At 41.9% G+C, this 14,882-nt stretch overlaps 1 protein-coding gene across 1 annotated transcript in view; it reads right to left on the bottom strand.

The window, feature by feature from the left end:
• MTHFS (methenyltetrahydrofolate synthetase) overlaps nucleotides 1-14,559 on the bottom strand; it is an 18,062-nt gene extending 3,503 nt beyond the window's left edge. Inside the window, exon 1 of the mRNA XM_026648332.2 lies at nucleotides 14,448-14,559. Within this exon, the coding sequence (XP_026504117.1) occupies nucleotides 14,448-14,484 (37 nt within the window). The 5' untranslated portion in view covers nucleotides 14,485-14,559. The remainder of the gene's footprint in view (nucleotides 1-14,447) is intronic.
• Nucleotides 14,560-14,882: the final 323 nt, after the last annotated feature.

The following is a 14,882-nucleotide window of genomic DNA, read 5'->3' as shown; positions in this document are numbered from 1 at the left end:
CTGGCCGCGGTTTGCCGTCCTGGGCCAATGGGGGTGGCGAGAAGCCGTGGCCAGCACATCGCTCGTCCGCGCCGCTTCTCGCCGCCCCCATTGGCCCGGGACGGCGAACCGCGGCCAGTGGGGGCCGCGATCGGCCGAACCTGCCGCGTCAGCAGGTAAATAAAACTGGCCCGGCCCGCCAGGGTGCTTACCCTGGCGAGCCGCGTGCCGAACGTTGCCGACCCCTGGTCTACATCATAATTAAACAGCCCCGTGAGCTTGAGTCAGCAGGCACAGGCCAGCTGCAGGTGTCTAACTGCAGTGTATACATACTCTAAAAGTCAAGTGATCTCTTTCCTCCTTTAGCATTGTCACCAGTAATAAAGGTCAAATTCTCCACCCAGTTACCCCTGTACAGCCCCATTCCCTTCAAATTATGCCTCCGGTAACTCTTGCCTTTCATTGGGGCTGCATGAGTATAAATGATTGGCCCTGCGACTGGAACTTAGAAAACAATTCTGCTGATGATGCACAAGGAATAGCCTCGAGCACACTCTCTCTCAGCTCTGTTGAGCTCATAGGGTAAAGAGCAGTAAAAACTTGTTTTAGTCACTAAAGTCAGCAGATATGAATATATGCAAGGGGCAAATCTCCAGAGTAAGAAGGTGCATTTTACACAGTCACTTTCATTTTACTTTATATGTATATTGCAAGCAGGAAGAAGGCAAGCAAGTGGGAGTGCTGTGGAAAGAGGGAATTGGCAGGGACAATGCTGTGAAGAAATAAATTTTCTGTATCACTTCACTGATGGCACAAGCCACACTTCAATGAATTTAGATATATTAGTTTAAGAAACTGTTGGGTTTTTTTCTGGGATCTCTAGAGAACCAGAATCTGTTCTAATGAGCGTGCCCCTCTGCAATCATTGATTTTATGCTGAGTAACTCAAACAAGCTTGTGCAAATCTTCAATATGAAAAATGATGCTGTGAATATTGTAATAGGCACCCTCACACTTTTCAATATGTCAAAGGGCTGTCGAATTTCTTTGCCCTGACTCATAATGTACTGTCTGATTTCAAAACAACTCACACAGCACAAAATTAAAGTAAAATACCAAACAGGATTTCAGTAGAAAGATGACATGCCATAGGTGCTGCCCTACAAGGAAACTAAAGTCAGTTCAGGTAGCAGTAGCCCAAATCCTGCCCCCAGACCCTAATCTCTGTAATTTGGCTGAGTGCTGGAGAGCTCCATCGGAGAAGACTCCTCTGATCCTCAGGCTGCAGGGGAGCAGTGAAGCTCCTTATGACAGGGGTTGGGGACCAACTATAGTGGGATCAGAGGTGCAACCATATAATAATTCACACAGGGGTACCAGGGATGAAGATGCATAAGACCAGCATCTGCACTGAACAGGGCCTCGACAGGATAGTACAAGGTTGGGGAGGGAAAGTCCCTCTCACCCCCATAACGCTTGCCCCCATTCATAGAATCCTTGCAGTAATAGTGACACCTCCAGCCCTGCCACCCAAGTAGCTGCCAGTCATGGACATGCTAGCACCTCCTATCCCCATAGAACCATGCTCCACCCAGTATGGACCCTTGCATCCTATTTTCCTTTTCTCCACACACAGCTGGGTCCACGTCCACTGAGGGACAGGGTGGGGATTTGGGCTGTACTATGTAAACAATGGTTTATTTTTATTATCTTTCAAAACCTAAGTGCAGTTTAAACTGGAAAGGAGAGAATGGCTGCATGCCCCATTCATTTGCCTTTCCATATAGGCTTTTTCCTTCTCTGCAATGTCCACAAAAAAGACCATTATCAATGTCAAATACGAGGCTGCCAAAGTAGGATTAAAAAATCAGTGAAAAAAAAATTAAAGTCATGATCTTTGAAAGCGGAATCAGCAATTATGGTGTATATGTGATTGAGAGCGAAGAATACAGCAGAGTTAACAAGTCTGTATATCTTGGAAGCACAAGCAGTGCTGATGGCCATCTCCATAAGGAGGTGAAAGCAAGAACTGGAAAGGCAAGTGGAGTTTTTCAAAACTGGCAAATATTTGGAAAACTAAGGAAATTCATAGAAGAGCCAAGATAAAGTTATACAGTGTTATTGTGATCCATTGTTACATGCTTCTGAAACTTGGCAAAGAGATGCTTGTGGAGAATACTTGGTGTCAGCTGGTGGGATAAAGTAACTACAGCAGAACCTCAGAGTTACAAACATCTCGGGAATGGAAGATGTTCATAACTCTGAAATGTTCGTAATTCTGAACAAAATGTTATGGTTGTTCTTTCAAAAGTTTACAAGTGAACATTGATTTAATACAGCTTTGAAACTTTACTATGAAGAAGAAAAATGCTGCTCTCCCTTTATTTTTTTAGTAGTTTATGTTTAACAAAAAACTGTACTGTATTTGCTTATTTTTTTTTGGTCTCTGCTGCTGCCTGATGGTGTACTTCCAGTTCCAAATGAGGTGTGTAGTTGACTGGTCAGTTCGTAACTCTGATGTTTGTAACTCTGAAGTTCTACTGTAATGCTGACGTGTTACAAAAGGACTGGCCAACAGACTATAGTGACAATGATCCGAGAAAGAAGGATAAAGCGGTTTGGCCATGTTGTATTGATGTAAAAAAAAAAAAAAAAAAAAAAAAAAAACTGTAATCCTAGACAAAACCCCGATTGGATACCACTTGGAGGAAGAGGGAAAAAGAGGAGGACAACAGATGACATATGAGAACACCCTTGAGAAAGATGTTGCTGTCATGGAAACAGACTATGAGGAAGCAAGAAACATGGCATTAGACATACGGAGGAGGAAACACTGGGTTGCCTCATATGTCACAAGGCATGAGAACATTTAATAATAAAATAATACATAAAATATATAATCTGCAGCATTCACTGCCTACTTATACAATAATATATTGCACTGATATAGCATCTTCCTTTCAAGGACTTTATACTTTACAAACATTAAACAAGCTTCACAGCATCCCCGTGGGTTTGGAAAGTACAATTCACAAAGGGGTGAAGTGACTTGCCCAAGGATTTGACAAATCAGTGGTAAAGCCAGAAACAGAAACCATGTAGGCAGGTTTCCAGTCGCCTGTCCTAATCACGGTTAGCTCACAGTCACTGCCAGTGGTGGGTTGAAACAGGGATACCACTCTAAGCTGATTTAAACAGTGATACAATGAGGCTTCACTTCCTCTTACTGCTGTGGTGGATTTGCCCTCATTAGGCTGTGTGAAGCCATGATCTCACCTCCTCCCACCCTTCCTGTCCCCTTTGGGGCTTCGTATATGCCATAAGAATCAGGGAAAGAGCAGCCCCTCTACTCCCCAAAGCACAAGGCCTGCAATTCTGTTTGTTCCTAACATGGGCCATGCAAAGTGCGAGGGAAGACTCCTTATGCCCCCGCCCCATTGCGCCCACACAATGCCGAGGAAGAATCTGGGCCTTGGTAGTCAGCGGCAGAATCACAGTGTTTCCTGTGTCCCTGCAAGGGTGTGGCAATGTATGTCAAAAATACATGCTCTCAGCACAGAAGCCTCCTGAGCTTAGGATCACAAAAGATCAGATAGTAACCAGCTCTATATACCATAGTCTCCTCCTTTCACAGCAGCCATTTGGCATTTTAAGCATTTTCCTGAAGTACAGCGTTTGTGCTGCTTATATTCTTGTTAGGGCTGTCAAGAGATTAAAAAAATTAATCACGCGATTAATCGCACTGTTAAACCATAATAGAATACCATTTATTTAAATATTTATGGATTTTTTTCTACATTTTCAAATATATTGATTTCAATTACAACACAGAATACAAAGTGTATAGTACTCACTTTATATTTATTTTTGATTACTATTTCTTTTTTTTTCACAGTGCAAATACTTGTATTTTTCAATTCACCTAATACAAGTACTGTAGTACAATCTCTTTATCATGAAAGTTAAACTTATAAATGTAGAATTATGTACAAAAAACTGCATTCAAACATAAAACAAACAATGTAAAACCAGGGTCGGTAAGCACCCTTGTGGGCTGGGCTGGTTTGTTTACCTGCCGCGTCCGCAGGTTCAGCTGATCGCGGCTCCCACTGGCCGCAGTTCGCCGCTCCAGGCCAATGGAAGCGGCGGGAAGCAGCGCGGGCCGAGGGATGTGCTAGCCGCTGCCCCCATTGGCCTGGGACAGTGAACCGCGGCCAGTGGGAGCCGCGATCGGCCGAACCTGTGGACGCGGCAAGTAAACAAACTGGCCCGACCCGCCAGAGTGCTTACCCTGGCGAGCTGCGTGCCAAAGGTTGCCGACCTCTGATGTAAAATTTTAGAGCCTGCAAGTCCACTCAGTCCTACATGTTCAGCCAATCGCTCAGACAAACAAGTTTGTTCATATTTGCAGGCGATAACGCTGCCCACTTCTTGTTTACAATGTCACCTGAAAGTGAGAAGAGGTGTTCTCATGGCATTGTTGTAGCCGGCATCACAAGGTATTTACGTGCCAGATGCGCTAAAAATTCATATGTCCTTCATGCTTCAACCACCATTCCAGGGGACATGTGTGCATGATGATGACGGGTTCTGCTCGATAACAATCCAAAGTAGTGTAGACCGATGAATGTTCATTTTCATTATCTGAGTCAGATGCCACCAGCAGAAGGTTGATTTTATTTTTTGGTGGTTCAGGTTTTGTAGTTTCCACATCGGGGTATCGCTCTTTTAAGACTTCTGAAAGCATGATCCACACCTCGTCCCTCTCAGATTTTGGAAGGCACTTCAGATTCTTAAACCTTGGGTCGAGTGCTATAGCTACCTTTAGAAATCTCACATTGATACCTTCTTTGTGTTTTGTCAAATCTGCAGTGAAAGCGTTCTTAAAATGAACAACATGTACTGGATCATCATTGGAAATTGCTATAACATGAAATATACAGCAGAATGTGGGTAAAACAGAGCAGGGGACATACAATTGTCCCCGAAGGAGTTCAGTCACAAATTTAGTTAACTTTTTTTTTTTTTTAAACGAGCGTCATCAGCATGGAAGCATGTCCTCTGGAATGATGGCCGAAGCATGAAGAGGCATACGAATGTTTACCGTATCTGGCATGTAAATACCTTGCAATGCCAACTACAAAAGTGCCATGCAAATGCCTGTTCTCACTTTCTCGTGACATTGTAAATAAGAAGAAGGCAGCATTCTCTCCTGTAAATGTAAACAAACTTGTTTCTCTTAGCAATTGGCTGAACAAGAAATAGGACTCAGTGGACTTGTAGGCTCTGAAGTTTTATATTGTTTTGTTTTTGAGTGCAGTTATGTAACAAAAATAAATAAATCTACATTTGTAAGTTGCACTTTCACAACAAAGATCGTACTACAGTACTTGTATATGGTGAATTGAAAAATACTATTTCTTTTGTTTATCATTTTTACAGTGCAAATATTTATAATCAAAAATAATATACAATCTGATTTCAATTACAACACAGAATACAATACATATGAAAATGCAGAAAAATATCCAATATTTAAATTTCAATTGGTATTCTATTGTTTAATAGTGTGATTACAACTGTGATTAATTGCGATTAATTTTTTAAATCGAGATTAATTTTTTTGAGTTAATTGCATGAGTTAACTGCAATTAATTGACAGCCCCAATTCTTGTAACCACACAGAGGGCCTTGCAGCTTGTGTAATATTTATTTGTTATACAGCGCTTTCAATCCCTAGATCACACATTGATTTGGTAGCGTTTGCCACCCACTTTCATAGCTGTGAATGATTGCAGATCAATGGAGAATCGAGCCCAGAGAGCATCATTTAATTTTGTGTTTAAGCCATCCTCCTGAAAAAGATATTCTCTCTCCATAGAATGGACACCATAAATAACAGGAGACTGGTATATGCACCCGCCTTTTCAACACCACTCAATGCTGACTGCTTTTCAAAACCTATCCAACATCAGGGAATGAAAAGTTTCTCTGATCTCAGAGTTATGCAGCTCAGCTGGGTGACAGATCACAGAAATAAAAATATCTACATTTTATTTTTTTGTAAAGCTTCACTTTTCAAACAGGGAAAAAACTCTAACTGCTTGCTGCCTACAGTTCTATTCTGATTGCATAGACACAAAAGTTAACACACTCAATTGCCTTCAACATTAAAGATATCCACCCTGGTGGCATACAAAGCACAGAAACATGTACCAGCAGCTGGAGACAGGGCTTGCTTAGCTTGGGAAAGTTCTAATACTAAAGGTTAAGTGCTTGCAAAGGATCTATGCACCTCATCACCTAATGAAATTCTTTATTTCCTTCTAAAAATAATCTCTCTCTACATTTTAGCACAAGATTCATTTAAACATGGGTAAAATTTTCAAAAAGATGTAAGGCCCAGATCCTCAAAGATATTCAATGGGTGTTAGGAAATATCTTTGAGGATCTGGGACTAAGTGACTTAGGGGACTATGACTGGATTTTCAGAAGTGCCATTGAAAGTCCATTGGAGTTAGGCACCTTACCTTGCTTAGGCACTTCTGAAAATCCCATTCTAAGACTCATTTTCAAAAATTACCTAGTCATTTAGGAGCCCATTAACTTTCAATGAAACTTTGGCTGCTAACTGCCTCAATCACTTTTGAAAATGAGACTTAGCCTCCTAAATCACCTATGTGCTGTTCAAAATTTTACTCAAGATAAACCCACTCAACAGCATCCCCAGTTGTGACAAATGGACGGAGGTGGGAAATACACAAAGTGCTACACAGTCACTAGACATGGAGCCAGATTTCCAGCAGTACTTAGTAGCTGTCACTATGGCTCTTACAGACAAGATGCTGAATTCTTTAACATCTATCTTCTAAAACCTGGCTGCTTATTTTGGTGCCTAAATGGAAGCAGAGCTCTTTTGAACACCTGACCCAAGACGTCATTTGTACTGACATCCAGGGGATGAAGTTTAGACTATTTGTTATGGATTGGAGGATCCAGCCATGGGTACTAATGATGTGAATAATCTAGGAGTGCCTTTTAATAGTGGGGTACTTCCTTTTGAGCCAATTAGGGCACACTCATGGTTATCACTTAACATCATTCCTCATTCACACACAAAATTTACTGATATTTATTTGGAAGTTTCATTAGCTCCAAGACTCACTTATCTCCAGTGCTGTGCTTTCCCACGCTAGCTTAGCCCCAGACTACCTCTGGTATAAATTTTCCTTGCTCTGCCACTTGTTTGGTGGGGTTTTGGGGGAAGGACCCGGGTATGTTCCTGGGCATGACTGGGGGAAAGTGAGAGGCTTTTCTGGAGTGTTTGTACTTCTGTTGACTGAGGTAAATTACTACCTTTGATTAATGAAGTTAATTTATTTGTATATTAGTATTAATGCTTCTGGGTGGTTATTGCAAGTTTAATTATGCTCAGGGTGCTTGGAGCTTTTGTATGGGCATTCTTTTTTAATGTAAGGTCTTTAGGGCAGGGACTGTCTTTTTGTTCTGTGTTTGTACAGCAGCTAGCACAATGGTGCCCAGGTCCACAAGTGGGGCTGTTAGGCGCTACCCAGGACCGGCTTTGACTTTTTTGCCGCCCCAAGCAAAAAAAAAAAAAAAAACGTGCGGGGCGGCCGGAGCCAGGGTCTAGGGGGACTCCCTGCGCTGCAGATGTGCCCCAGCTAGCGGGAGGAGAGAGAAGGGGAGCGGCCAGGGCTTCCTTCAGCGGGGCGCTTGCCACGCGTCCCTTCCCACTGCGCTGCCTGCCGGGAAGGCTCCACGCCGCTCTGGGCGGCGAGGAGGGAAGGACACGGGCTGCCCTGCCAGGCTTGCTGCAGACCTGGCACCAGCTGGGGCAGACGGAGTACGCAGCCCGCTCCCAGCAGGGCGCTCTCCTCCTCTGTGCCACCACCCCCTACAGGGCGGCTAGAGCTGTGAACCAAAAAAAAAAAAAAAAACCTGCGGGGCGGCCAAAGCGGCGAAGCAAAATAATAAAAAAAAAGAATTGGAGGGAAACCGCCCCTTAGAATCTGCCACTCCAAGCACGAGCTTGCTCAGCTGGTGCCTGGAGCTGGCCCTGGCGCTACCACAACATAGATAATAAATAGATAGATAAGAATAATGTTATATCTAAATAAATAAATAATTTGATAAGTAGCAGTGATGCTAGGCTGAGGGGCCTTTTCCCTGCCTGGTCTGGATGGGGCCAGCACAGCTGCTGCAGTTGTTAATAACGCTAATACTTCAGCTCTAAATTTTAGAAAAGTCCTGAGCTTTTGTGGAAATATTTGAATTCAAAAGCAGAGTCTTGGGTCATTGCAGAGGTTGCACTATCTGAGATGACGGGTGTAAATGAGAAACTTCTCTTGATCAGTTTATTGGCACTCCATTTATTTACAGTGTTAATCAGCATCCTGAGTTTTAAAGGGCTACAACCATAATTCTTCCTTAAGCACTGCAGTCCAGACCCTTCCTCCAGCACAAAAGCCCACATCACTGCACTGTATGCTGAGGAGTTCTTTGGAGCCTGGAGAAGAGCTCCTTACCACCACAGTGCCGGATGATTCTGCTGCTGCTTCGTAAACACTGCTCCAGACCTCAAGGCCAGAACAGCCTCTGTGGTGCCTGTGCACCACTCCTCCTGCAGAAGGAATGGCCAATGAATTCACATCACAGCAGGTCCACAGTCCTTGCTACAGCTGCTTCCTTCGCCCACCTCACCGTCAAGTCCCCACTGCACAGGGAGTTCTGATAGAGCTGGGCTCCATAGCTCACAAGAGGTGCTCCCTTGGAGCCCCTGCCCCCAGCAGTGGAATCACACTGGTTACACTGCAGGCAGTGCCTTGTGCATGTCCACAAGAGGTGGTGGTGACCTATGTTGACATTCTCTATGCCAGTGTTTCCCAAACTTGGGACACCACTTGTGTAGGGAAAGCCCCTGGCGGGCCGGGCTGGTTTGTTTACCTGCCGTGTCCGCAGGTCCGGCCGATCGCGGCTCCCACTGGCCGCGGTTCGCTGCTCCAGGCCAATGGGAGCTGCTGGAAGTGGCACGAGCCGAGGGACATACTGGCCACCGCTTCCTGCAGCCCCCATTGGCCTGGCCACTTCCTGCAGCTCCCATTGGGAGCCGCGATCGGCCGGACCTGCAGACGCAGCAGGTAAACAAACCGGCCCGGCCTGCCAGGGACTTTCCCTACACAAGTGGCATCCCAAGTTTGGGAAACACTGCTCTATGCAATACCATTCACTCAGAAAAATCCCAGTGGAATACTGTCCCTTTATACATTAAGATCCCCCAAAAGTATATCCATCCAACACAATGACTCAGAGTAAGTTAAATATTTTTTGTTATTACTTCAACAAAATATTTTGCAGAAAACAGAATCATCAGTGGACTCTACAAACAGGTATTGAGCAACTCAGCATTTATCCATCTACTCATTCATGTCAATGTTTTGTGTCAGCACTAAACATTAGTCTTCACAATTCACACTTGTCCTGCCGAACTATGGCTTAATAAAATATTTACACCTCTCCCTGAGAAACTACATGATTCCCATCAGTCATACAGGTTTAAAACAGATGAGTGGCAGTAATTCTTTCATTAGTAAAGTTGCAAAATACACTAATAATGCTCTTTGCTCAGCTTCTATTCCAATATGCTGAGATACAAATAAACATTCTCATTCCATTTTTATTCCCTTTTTTAAAAATACATTCTTGTAAATTTAGTGCCCAAGAATGGGAGAGGCTTACAGCACTGTCTGGAGCCAGATACAGAGTACATGACCGTATTGCACAGACATTCCTACTAGCTTCACCAATAAATATCCTTTCATTTACAATCAGAGCCTCTAGTGGCATCATTTTAAGACTTGAGCCAAAACTGTAGCTGGTTTCACAATATGAAAAAGACTACGTTAGGGATCAGACTGAAACCATCACATGCTGCCTTTCACTTGTGATTTAAGTATATGTCAGCTCAGGTTTAAAAGTTTAGTACTTTCCCTTTTCAGAATTTGCTAGGAGAAATGCAAATTTAATTGGAGTGGTTCTTTGAAGTATTTTCATAAAGTACATTATGTAAGCAAAGCATGTAAGCCATATTCCTCACTTAAAGCCATTTAAAACACTTTCTGGTTTTGCGTGTCCAAAGTAAAAGAAATCATTGCTTAGAAATGCTCTGGTTATCTGCCTTAATATTTCCTTCTTTGATAGGTGAGTTATTTGCTCCCGTAATCCTGAGCAAAGAGGCTAGAATAACTTGACTGGGAAAACACAGATAGTGAAAGCTTTCTGGCGCTAAAGGAGTTGCACCTGGGTAAATGCAAAGTTAAGGGCTGGTCCACACTAACCCCCCACTTCGAACTAAGATACGCAACTTCAGCTACATGAATAACGTAGCTGAAGTCGAAGTATCTTAGTTTGAACTTACCGCGGGTCCACACGTGGCAGGAAAGCTCCCCCGTCGACTCCGCGTACTCCTCTCGTGGAGCAGGAGTACCGGCGTCGACGGCGAGCACTTCCGGGATTGATCCGGGATCGATTTATCGCGTCTAGACAAGACGCGATAAATCGATCCCAGAAGATCGATTGCTTACCGCCGGACCCGGAGGTAAGTATAGACGTACCCTAAGACAGCAAAATACAGAGCACCTGCTAAGGAACCAAAAGGAGGAGGACAAATCTGTGCAAGAGCAACTTTGCAACATGTTGATACCTTTTGTTAGATCAGCAAATGCTAGTCACAAAGATTCTGCTTTAAAGAAACTTGCAACAGCACTGGCATTTGAAGTGTTCATGCCAGGATGGATCTTACACTTGTAAAACAGTATAAAAATATGAGGATTTTAGGCTTGGTCTACACTGCAAACTTGTTTCTGTACTACTACGTCGCGCTCAGAGGTGTGAAAAATCCACATCCCCGAGCGACACAGTTATACCGACCGAACTCCTGGTATAGACAGTGCTATGTAGCTAGAAGGTCTTCTCCTGTTGACATAGCTACCGCCTGTCGGGGAGGTGGAGTACCTACGCTGACGGGAGAAGCTCTCCTGTCGGCATAGGTAGCATCTTCATTAAACACTGCCGCTGCACCTCTGCAGTGCTGTATGTGGGGACAAGCCCTCAGTGTACGTGACATTTTCAAACCTTATTATTCTGCTTCTCTGTATCGTTATTACCTGTACACTTTAAAATCAATAAAAATGACTACATCGAAATATGACAGATAAAAAAAAAAATCCCCAAACTATAAACTATTTATAACAGATTATGCTGTGTTACCATCAATATTTCTACTCCATTGCTGGAGCAACTAAATTGCCTGTGAAATATAAACCATTAAGATGTAAGCCATTAATTTCTTCTTTGATGCATAAACATAACTCCCATAAAGAGTTAGTCCACAGGATAGAAAGGTTAGGAATGTTTATATGGCAGGGTTTATTGTGCATGTAGTCAGCAGGTAACTGCACCACTGCCATCCGTGTCAGACATGTTTTATAATCACAATGACTGAGAATGGCTGCTTTCTACCACTATATTTCTTACACACAAACCTTGTACAGATGATCAGCTTTATAAAAATGACCACACCTGGAATCCCACCACCCACTCCGTGATTGCTCATTTTTTTAGACATTAGGTTGGAACGTTTGCTCTCCCCTGTGTGTGACTGCAATGCCTAAACAAGATTTTAATTATAGGAGACAACAAAAATGACACTAGCTCGCGCTACTAAATCTGTCGAATCCTGACACCTGCTGGTAAAGGGAAATCATCGCATCACTTCAGAGCACGAAAGTGCTGGCTTGATGGGTCTAGTCCTCACATCACAAATACTCAAAATAATTACAGTCAACACAAGCTGGAATTGTTGAACCAAAAGGTGATGCTCACGCTGAGTTATATCCTTACTCACATTATGAAGCAGCCGGAGAATCATCCCGCACTCTGGTGCTGAGGAGCCCTCCTTCTCCAGGCTCCAAGGTACTTCCCAGTGTACATGATGAGGAGGTGCTATGAGTTAACTGTATTACAAACTGGTCCACTGCTAGTCATCTCAGCAATGAGGACAAGGATTAAATGGGCCAAGGAGGGAGATTTCTCTCCCTAGAGATGGTCCATTTAAGACCAGGCTGAAGCACACTCTTGGGCAGCCTGGAGACGTATCCACTCCTATTGCCCATACTGTCTCTACTCTGTGGACAAAGACAGGGGTACAGGCTCCAATGCTGCCAATCCAGCTCTACATTTACTCCAAAAGTCATGAACAAAAATCATCTGTAAGAATAAAAGCAATGAAGATAAAATCTCTCTTTAAATTAGTCTCACTGAGGGAGAAAGTAATACTCGCATGTTCAAATTTTTCTCTTAAAACTCTGATGTAGGTCTCAGGCCATAATCCAGAACAACCTGATACTTGCTTTTGAAAGACTTCTGTATCTAGGAAACAGTACCAAGAAAACAACAGTATTCTTGTTCACACTGTAATAAAATTAGCCCTCTTTGAGACAAAACACTTCAGAGCCACTTGCAGTGAATTTACAACCTTTTACAATGCCATTTCCACTTTCCTTTACACTTCAATTAATTACAGAAGAAGTAATCTTTTCAGTTGTTTTGCTGAGTGAGAGAGATTAACAAGGACATTTTATGCACGGTGAATAGTGATACAACACTTAAGTGTGATTAAAAGGAACAGCAACCTTTGGAAGAGTTAATGAACTTTACAAAAGTGAACAGCTTTAATATTCCAAAGGATTTTAGAACTTCAACAACATGCTGTTGGTTAGATATGCGGTTAGAATTAAGCCATATTTTGTTCATTTTCTATAGGCTACACAAAAGGAGTTCACAGTAAAGAAGTTTAAAACATTACAAAATGATGCCAGTGAAATCCACCTGCTTTTGTACTTCAGCAGTTCATTTATTTATTGCGTTCCAAAGAAAGGGAGAGCAGCAATGGTAAGGGAAAAGGGATATGTTATGAAAAGAGACTGGAAAGATTGAGATGGTTTAGTTTAGAGAGGAAAAAAATACAAGGTGATATAACAGAGCTTTAAAAGAACAATTAATATTATAGAGAAGGTAAATCAGGTGGTCATAGTTACCCTCTCATAATACAAGGACAATAGGCCAGTTGATGAAATTGAAAGGTAGCAAATTTAAAATGGATACAAGGAAATATATTTTTACATTACACATAATTAACCTGCGGAATTCATTGCCACCAGGCAATATTAAGGCAAAAAGCTTAGCACAATTCCGAACAGGATTAGATTCTTATAATAATGATGAGAAAGAGAGAAAATATGGACACATTATTACATAGCTATACACTCAGGGGTTTCTCGCACCTTTCACTGAAGTATCTGACATTAGAAACGGTCAGAAACAGGATACTGAACAAGATGCAACACTGGCCTTATCTAGAATGGCAATTCCTATGTTACAAGAGAGGAAGAATCATCTCTTCACCAAAGAACTCAAACACCAGAATATTAACGACCCACTAGAACTGAACTGATTCTTCCTATGCAACAAAATACTATGGCTCATTGTCTTCAAGTAGAAGTTCAATCCAAACTTTAAATCATTTCATTAAAAAATAAATTACATTAAGAGCTAAGCCTCAATTTTCAATTTGGTTTCATGCCATGGTCTCAGTTTTTCTTTTTATGACCATTCTAAAGAAATTTCAAATTATAATCTATCCCCTGACATATATTGTACTGTAAATTTTAATCAAGTCTCCCCAAAGAGAAAAGACAACCTACTAGTACCCTCAATCACTTTAAAATCTTGTTTGGAGAATTCTGTTTTCCCACTATGCAGTAATATTTAACATCATTGCTTCTAACATATCCATTTATCCAACATTCAGAACATATTTTCTTTCAATCTGTCTCAGTAACCCCCAGAGTATTGTATGCAATGTGTTTTATTTCAGAATGCTTAACACAGTTTTATAAGCTACCATCATATTTTCATGTATAGCTATTGAACAACTAATGTATCTGAAGTGACATAAAAGACATTTACTTTGCTTTCAGTTATACTATTTTCCTCTTATATTGTTTTCTATTTCTAAACTCCTTTATATGCCTCATATTTCCAAGTTCTCTTATTCCTGGTGCACTGTTTTTAAAATTCAGCCTCTTATCTTTTTTAAAATGCCATCTTTCTTTTGTAGCCATGTTTCATGTGATCCTCTCAATAATATATTGCCAATCCATATGTCCCAACACTAAAGGCTCTATATATTTTTAAGTTGTTAAGAATTCTGAGCTGACTATCGCTACCGAAGTCCTGCGTGCAGTGAGTGCAACATAAATAAATAGTAGGACTTTAAAGGTGGCTAAAACAGTGTATTTCCAGCTAAAAATATTTCCACCAGGTAGTTCCCAATGGCAAACTTTGAAATGGGGCTAATGCTCCCTCAATAACAATTTCAAAGTACTTACCAGTGGGTTGCTGCAATTGTAAATAGAAAGTATCCATTTTCCTTTCAATGGGATCATGCTAACTGGTGTAAGCAGCTCTACTCAACCCTAATGCATCCCCAGAGCAGGTCCATCCTGTGCACTGAATTAGACAGGAGTTTTGAGTTAAAAATAGCATGTTATCATGTAATTAAAGACTGACTTAAAACGCAGACTCACAAGGGGGCTGAACTTTGACTTTGCCACTGTTGCACATTTGCTCGTTTTATTGCTTAGTATCTAGAAAGGCCAACAGAAAGCAACATTTTAAACGACAAATGACCCTGTGTCATTTTTACGTGGTAGAGAAGATGAAAGACTTCCTCTTAGAGAAATTGTCTTGATCTATTTTTACGTCAATAATGTGTGTAATGTTGTGCACTGCCAAGATGAAAAGGGACAATCCTGATCTAACAG

This window comes from Terrapene carolina, unplaced genomic scaffold (genome assembly GCF_002925995.2).
Source record: "Terrapene carolina triunguis isolate 2854851 unplaced genomic scaffold, T_m_triunguis-2.0 Scaffold67, whole genome shotgun sequence".
Lineage (NCBI taxonomy): Eukaryota > Metazoa > Chordata > Testudines > Emydidae > Terrapene > Terrapene triunguis.
The sequence above is the reverse complement of the archived record's forward strand: the minus strand, read 5'-3'. Positions and strand labels throughout refer to the sequence as shown.